At 42.0% G+C, this 8,636-nt stretch overlaps 1 protein-coding gene across 1 annotated transcript; it reads left to right on the top strand.

The window, feature by feature from the left end:
* Positions 1–712: 712 nt before the first annotated feature.
* Positions 713–6,904, top strand: LOC311491882 (neuronal acetylcholine receptor subunit alpha-9-II; the record flags this gene model as incomplete). Its single annotated transcript, XM_084549942.1, has 6 exons — positions 713–761; positions 1,322–1,467; positions 4,115–4,269; positions 4,747–4,927; positions 5,224–5,575; positions 6,126–6,904. 6 exons carry the CDS (start codon positions 713–715, stop codon positions 6,902–6,904), a joined length of 1,662 nt encoding a protein of 553 aa, XP_084406068.1.
* Positions 6,905–8,636: the final 1,732 nt, after the last annotated feature.

Below are 8,636 nucleotides of genomic sequence, written 5' to 3'. Positions count from 1 at the left end.
TCCAACAGAGTTCACATAATTCTGCTGAATAAATTTGGCATTTGTGTTTGTGTTTGTTTTTTTTTTAAATTAAAATATTATTTTGGCGATTTTTAATATTCCCGTTCGTATTTCCGCTGGCTCTAAAGAAGCTACTACATTATATTAAAAATACAAATTTAATGTAATAAATAAAACTTCATTAATCGACCTCAAGTTGAGTCAAGTTTAAAATCTCAGCAATCATTTTAACGTCACCTTCCTGGCCTTATCACATATTGTACATTTATTACAACTTTTGAGGCTATTGAACACATCACCGTGTTTCCTAATGTGTTCCCTGATTGATGTTTTCCCTCCACATCTTCCTGGTAGCGGCTGTATATAATGTGGACACAGCCCTGCAGCACACCTGGCCGTCTGACAGGTGAATAGTCCCGTGTGTGATGAAGCGAGGATTGGCGGGCATCCTGTTTCCCCCGGTCTGCTGCTGCTGCCATGTGATAGCCGGAGATCTATTCCTTGTCTCAGTGAGCTCAGCAGACATGCTGGCTCCCTCCCCTGCCAAGCAGTAAGAGCTGGTCCCGCTGCCCGGACGGCCAGATAGTGTCTTGCTATCTGCAACCGAGTTCAATTGGGGTTGAACGGGCAACATGTAGGCCTTGCTGGGGATGAAACCCGGGACCGTTAGATTGCTGGTTGAGGTTACCTTTAATCTTGGCGGAGTTCAGAAATGCTCAAGATGATTCTAATAATCTGTTTGGCGACGCTGCTTCCTGGAGGTGAGTCAGTCTCCTTACAAAAGAATGAACAAGTTCTGTTAATTGACTTTTAACTAATAAATATTTCTTGTTTAAGGATGACATTCGCGTGTTCGTCAAGGTTAAATTTGTTGCTGCGTGCGTAATTACGCTCAGTGCGTTATGGCTTCACAGTAAAGAGCAGTCATGTGGAATTTTGCACCATTAAAAGCATTTAACTAAACACTGCGCAATGGAAGTATAACATTGTATTTATTGACGTAGGCCTATGCACATTTTCTGTTCTATAAACTGAAATTAAATAATGGCAAAATTTAATTTAATAAAATACAGAAACAGATACTTTCAGTCTTTTTGTATCTTTATGCCCTGAGAATGTATGTCAAGAAACAAATATCAGTGATAGCCACATCAAAGACAAATCTAATAAATCATGTGGTTTCTTCTTTGAGGTTTTTAAATTTAATTTGAGAGGCAGCTGAATGATTTTAGAAGTATGCCTACGCACACTAATAAGCACAAGCTGTCCTGTCAGGAACTGGACATTTATTTGCTGAGTGACCTCTTCTTCCCCCCTCCAGTTGTTCACTCTGCTCAGGGTCACTTTGCCCAGAAGCTCCTCAACGATCTGATGGAGAATTACTCCAGCGCCCTGCGGCCTGTGGAGGACACAGACAGGGCCCTCAACGTCACCTTACAGATCACCCTCTCTCAGATAAAAGACATGGTGAGTGCTAGCTCATGAGAAAGCTCGTTACAGACAGTCTGCAGCATATTATAACGAGGGGCTAGTTTTCAAAAGGACACATGCTATATGTTATCTTACCTGAGAATTTCTTTGACAAACTAGCTATCCTCCTAAGACCAAGCCAATATAAAGTTTGACTGTTACTCTGTAATTTCAGCAGAAACTATTGGATATAAAAAATAAAATAAAAACATCATAATGATGCAATTCTGAGCAATGCTCTCCCTGCTTCTGTAAAATTACTATCACCTATGATACCAGGAATCTTGAATAAAAACAGATGTATTAAGTCCCCTTGTCCACCATGGGAGACACAAATGATGAACTTGAACTTTCAAGGTTAACTAAAACCCTTTTCTAACTAAAACATACCAAATGTCCACATTAGAACCACCATAAATGTATATTCCTCAACTGCTTACCTCTCTTGTTCCCGTAAAATGTGACTGCAGAGATGCCACCCATTTTGAAAATGCACCCGTCCTCTTGTACATGTCATGCCCCAAACGATGATATACCACTGTGACACATTAAGTTTAAGCTCTGTAGCTTGTTTAGTATTTAAATTATCCACTGGAGACTCATGTCCCACACAGCAGACAGAAATTAACTAGCAAGTTCTTGTTTGTAATCTGCAGATAATTCAGGCCATATTATATGCATTATATCATACTATGTGTGATACCTGATAGTTAACATCTTTTTGTTAATTATTACTAAGCAACAAAACAAAAACAACATAAAAATTCAGTGTATTGTCAGATCAATTAGCCAAACTGATGTAAAATTACTAAATTAAACCTGATTAAGGCCGAATTCATTAAATTACAGACGACCATATGGTGTAAGTGATACCACCGAACACAGAACAAAAAGCTGAAGATGAGCCGCTGAATGTTGATTTGACATCTGGTGGATCATCATCGGTGCCGTGACCAAAGCCCGAGTGTGACGGCGCTGATGTTGATGAATGACAGGCAAACTTCCTACTGTTACTGGTTCAGGTTCCCGTTCAGGTTCAGTGGTGTCGTCACCCTATAGTAAATTGGTTTTTGCATTATGGGTGCGTGTGTAGCCGAAGAATGAGAACCAGCTCCTCCGCTGAACTTAATTCACTCATTTTTAAAGAAACACCAGCCACAAATGTGTGTGGGGTGTGTGTGTTAAAGTGTCCTGTTACTCAAAAGCGGTTATGTCTTCTTTGGTTGTATGTTCCCTCATCCTCCAGTCACTGATCATCCACCTGATATTGACAGACAGGTCTGGATTTCAGCTGTTGGGATCATCTGAGTAACGGCCCACGTAATGTCCATTAGCAGCCGGGAGCTGAGAATGAGATCAAGAGAATCATTCCTGAAGCTACTGTTAGTGCTTCTCCTTTATGTGTAGATGTCCAGTTGTATGCAAAACTTTGGGCACCCCTTGGCAAATAACATATTTGTTGGTTTTTGAAGTGAAACGGAGGAAAAACAATCCCTGCAGTAAACAGCTTTCTAACTTATTTCACAAATGCTGAACAAAGTCAGAACTTCATTTATTCATTATTGCTCTAATTTTACTGGTTGGCAGGTCAAGAGTTGATAATAACTGCCAAGCCTGACAAATTTCCTGCCTCTTCACACCTTGTGGTATTACCAACCACAAACTGACGTGGACAAAACAGACAAATGCTATAAATACCTCAAAGCACAAACAATTTCAAGTGTCAGTAATGCCATGGAGACACAAAGAGGAAGTAAAGACAAGGGGAAGTTAAGATCTTAAAAAAAGTGCCTGCAAGAGATCTACAGAATGGTTTGGCTGACACTGGAGTGGTGGTGCAGTGTTTCACTGTGCAGCATTGATGTACAAACATGGTCTACATGGAGGAGGCATCAGCAGGAAACCTTAACCTGCAAAAACCTTAGTCATCACAAAAGTCAGCGTCTCAGGTATGCAGAGGAACGTTCGGATGAGCCAGACTCGTTTTTCGAAACAAGTGCTGCGCAATTTGAGCTTTTGTGTTCGTACTCACCAAATGTATGTTAGGAGTGGCAGACATGTCAGCATTTGATGAAAAAGCAAGCAATTGTTTAGGAGCTTGTGAAAGCAATGATAAAGAGGTCCACCAGTTGGCTACTTTCAGGCATATTGTGCAACAGCAACAATAAACCCTCTTAAAACTATGAAGGCATTAACAATACTGTAACAGTGGGAAACTTTTATCTTCCCTATGACAGATTTGGCTAGTCTGGGATTGGGGGCATAGCACACCTTTTGCAAGGGGCTTCTCAGACCCTAGGATTGTCTCTGCTGGTAATCATGGCCTTACACTGCAACCAGTGATTCAGGGAGCATGGCATAAATAGAGGCAATAACAGATTTCACAACATTTCAGATGCAAACTGTCAGCAAAGAAAGTAAAACTAAAAAGAAGCTATCAAAACAAGTTCTCAAAATCAGCCTCAAGCTACCTTAAGAAATTCAGTCTGAAGCTTTTGAAGTGTCCCTCACCGCTCCCTGACTTTAAGATCACAAAATAAAACAAAACAAAAAGTGGGAGAATGCTAAAAAAATATTTTTCGCAGGAGGTTGCTTTTTGCGGGTCCTTTTTCTGATTAGCGTGAATGTGACTCTGTGTGTGAAGGACGAGAGGAACCAGGTGCTGATCGCCTACCTGTGGATTAGGCAGACGTGGCACGATGCTTACCTCAAGTGGGATAAAGAGGACTATGACGGGCTGGAGGTCATCCACATCCCCAGCAGCCTGGTGTGGAGGCCCGACCTCGTCCTCTATAACAAGTACGCCCGTACGTCGTTCACGCGCAGTCGCTTTCGACTCTTTATATGCATGTGAAAACACTGGAAGAGGAGACAACCTCTTGATGGCGCCTTACATTTCATTTCTCTTCAAAACCTTATCGTAATCACTAAAGAAATCATTTTAATCTTATTGGACTTTTATTTTAAAAGACTGTTTACAGCAAGAGACAGCATTGCACACATAATGACATATTTACAATAAAAGTCTGCTCAAATCAATAACTGCGTGAAACTGCTGTTTCTAAACCATCTATTCGAAATATAAAGTATTAGAAAAAACTCATTAAGTATAGGCTTTATTGTATAACTGTCTTATTGGCTCATGTTAGAGTATTCAGGTGCGTCTAATACATTTGTGGCTGCTGAAAACCTCCAGCTCTCAAACTCACCTCACGTCACCTGAAGCTCGGCGCCGTTTACCAAGCGACTTTGCCTCAACTTGCTTTCTTCTTCCAGAGCCGACGATGATTTCTCGGGGCCGATGGACACCAATGTGAGGCTGCGCTACAATGGAGAGTTAACCTGGGATGCTCCCGCCATCACCAAGAGCTCCTGTGTTGTGGATGTCTCCTACTTCCCCTTTGACAGCCAGGAATGCAACCTCACCTTTGGTTCCTGGACCTACAACGGCAACCAGGTACGGAGGGACACTGTGTAACCATGCTCACTCTACAACCAAGACTTGAGAATGCACATTATGAGGGTAATAATGAATCAGCTCAGTGCTGTGTGTTAGACAAGGGGTTTGAAATAGACATTAGATGCACATATACTTTTACACATGCCTATTCTTCTTCTAAGTTCTTTGAGTTCACAAACCTGTGTGTGTATACGTTTTATGAGTTGTTGGGTTGTTTCCTGGAAAATGTCAGTGGATGGAACTGATTGTGTGCCTCCTTCTCTAAGCCTACTCATCCTTCACCCTAATTCCAGGTAGACATCATTATGGGCATGGAGAGCGGCGACCTGTCAGACTTTGTGGAAAACGTAGAGTGGGAGTGCCACGGGATGCCGGCCACCAAGAATGTCATAATGTACGGCTGCTGCTCCGACCCGTATCCGGACATCACCTATACCGTGCTCCTGCAGCGCCGCTCCTCCTTTTACATCTTCAACCTCCTCCTCCCTTGCTTCCTCATCTCCTTCTTGGCTCCTCTGGGCTTCTACCTGCCTGCAGACTCTGGGGAGAAGGTTTCCCTCGGGGTGACGGTGCTCCTGGCTCTCACCGTGTTCCAGCTGATGGTGGCTGAGAGCATGCCGCCGTCAGAAAGTGTGCCTCTTATAGGTAACTTGTTTGGGATAGTGTAAAAGCCAACACGTATTGACTTTTTTTATAGATTTTCTGCAAAAGATTGCATTGCTGTCACTCATGATTGCCACTAATTCTTGTACAGACACTCATGGTCAGCAGACAGTATAATATAATGGACTACTGATAGCCTGACCTTTCTTCTTGCTGTATCATATGACGAACATTTGTGTTTTTTAATCAAATTACTTGCAATAGCTTTCCATATCACATGTTAAGGTCAAATGGTATATTAGACATATAATTGTCTAATGAGCCTGAGCTGGCGTGTATCCCAGCTGACTGTGGGTGAAAGGTTTGTGCATTGGACAGGTCACAGAACAGTCACAGAATATCTGTCTGAAATATACTCAAATATCTCCAGATGCCAATAACATTCCCTACAGCAGAACTTTGTTTTATGTTATGATGTTATTTTGAGAGAAATGCACAAATAATGAAAGATACATGTTGACAAATGATGGTAAAGGACCATAGAAGAAGTACTTATCTAACAGGAAACCTCTTGTTCCCATCTGTTACACAGGAAAGTACTACATCGCTACTATGACCATGGTCACTGCCTCCACGTCCCTCACCATCTTCATCATGAACATCCACTTCTGTGGTGCAGAGGCCAAACCAGTTCCCCACTGGGCCAAAGTCCTCATCATCGACTACATGTCCAAGATTTTCTTCGTCTATGAGGTGGGCGAGAACTGCGCCTCCGCCTCCTCTTCATCTTCCCACTCGCCGCAGGACGATGCCCGCCACTCGCAAATCAACGGTCACGTGCACTCGAACGGCAAACCCGGGAGCCACGGCGCCCGAGACGACCGGCACGGCCACAGATACCCCAGACCTCAGACTCCCAGACTTCCGCAGCATCCCAGAGTGAAAGTCCAGCACCACATCACCAGAGAAGAGAGCAGCCACCTGTCCGGTTTTGCACCCGGGAAGTATGAAAACACAAATGGTAAAATCCCGACGGGTGACTGCTGTAAAGAAGACCAGAAAGTCCCGTATTATCCTGAGGATCACAAACTTCCCTGCTGCCCCGAAGACAAAAAGCCTCCCCCTGAAGGCCCCACGGTGACCTTTGGGCCCTGCGTGTTCTGTAGCCATGGTAGCGGAATCCCTGGGGTGGACACCAAGCTGGTGCGCAACGTCGAGTACATAGCAAACTGTTTTAGAGAGCAGAGGGCCACATGTGCCAAGGGGGCAGAGTGGAAGAAGATAGCTAAGGTGATGGATAGATTCTTCATGTGGATTTTCTTCGTCATGGTTTTCCTCATGAGCATCCTCATCATTGGAAAGGCACCATGACCAAGTAGAGATGCATTTTCTTTCTTTCTTTCTCAGAAACTTTTTAGTCAAATGCAAAAAGTCAAATGGACTATTTTTTTTTTTTTAAATAAACATATTGCACAGTGAAACATATGGACTTTGTGGCTTTCTGTTGTTTATCATATGTGTATTAGAGTGGTTTAAAAAAATAAAAATAAATAATATTCATTGTTTTTGGCCATTGGACACATGCTCTAACCAGCATATACGTACATATATATATAGATATATATATTTGTGGCTATGCATGCAGGAAATGCAAACTACATTCATGCTGACACAAGTTCCTACCCTACTTTTTCCAACAGTATGTCCACCAGTCATCAGATTTGATTTAAGGGTGCTTCATCGTCTGACCATTGAATGCATCTGACGAGATCTGCTGTCAGGTTAAAAATATGGCCGGCGGAGACAGCGCATGTCTTATTCACAGCTGTGAAATCAGATGCCCGAGGGTGGTGCACGCTCCAGACCCGCAGAATCATTTTTCTGTTCAAAATCGTCCGGTGAATAGTTAATGAGCGAGCTTTGTTTGTAGCGCAGCAAGGGCAGTGAGGATGTAAGGTAATATGGAGCATCAATTATGGAGCACAATGCGCACACTCTGACACCCACCTCTTCCAAAAGCCCCATCCCTTGAACTCTGAAAGTCGAGTGAATGCGTTTGTGTACTGTATGTGTGCATGCCCTCGAGAAGGGCCGGTAGAAAAGAAGGAAATAAAAAGATGTCAGGATGTGAAGAACAGTGGAACACAAATACAAATATTGTCTGTAAATAAACTACTGTACTTAATCAGACAGTCCAGACATTTGAATTTATGTGCATCTTTATTTATATTACATTTACACACAGGGTGATATTATACTTTTTACATAGGTTTGTTACATTTGTAAATATTTCCACCTATTTATGAAGCAAATGCATTTAAATTGATTATCTGTATATGTAAAAACAAATATAGTGTGGATACATGTCTGTATGCCTGTGCCTGTATGTGTATTTATCTATCAATTAATATTTTCCTTTTCTTTCCCTCTGTTCGTGTCACCAGGTTTGTCGCTGACACTGTACTGAATCAGCGCAGTGTCTCCACCACAAAATGCAAAGGTTACTCTCCAGATATTACCTCACTTTCTCTTTTTCATCGCCCCTTTTTGATTTCTCATAGATGATGACCGTAGCTGACATCATGACACTGACAGACAGCCGGGTCACAGTCCAACTAAATAGCCTGGTTATATGAGTGAGGACCAGAACATTTCGGGTACCCACAGGGTTCTTTGGACCTCAAGTTGGGAATCAATGTGCTACGATATTCGTACTCCAAAAATATTCCATGGTGAAGAGATAGAAGTTATAACGGAAAAATGTATTTAAGTACTAAAAATAAAAGTTTATAAATAAGTTTCCCTTTCTGGAAAATCTTAACAATTTGCTCATTCTATATTACTGTAATAGTTAACAAATCCTTTGAAAAGACCAGCATCGTTTTTAGTTCTTTTCAGCTTTCCTAGCCTTTCTGTGACACTGAGGCCAATGCAATCGATTCTTACTTAATATGCAAATTATCTTAGGTTCTTCTTTTGCCAGTGGCACATAAGTTGTAAGTTATAACTCATAAGTTAGTTTTTGTTCCTCCTAATGACAAGAAAGGAATTTAAATGACATCACAATACCTTAAACCTACAGTAGAGGGCGCTCATTTACCAC

The sequence above is a fragment of the Chelon labrosus genome, assembly GCF_963514085.1.
Source record: "Chelon labrosus genome assembly, chromosome: 8".
Taxonomy (NCBI): domain Eukaryota; kingdom Metazoa; phylum Chordata; class Actinopteri; order Mugiliformes; family Mugilidae; genus Chelon; species Chelon labrosus.
Note: the sequence above shows the minus strand (reverse complement) of the source record. Positions and strands in the feature narration are given on the sequence as shown.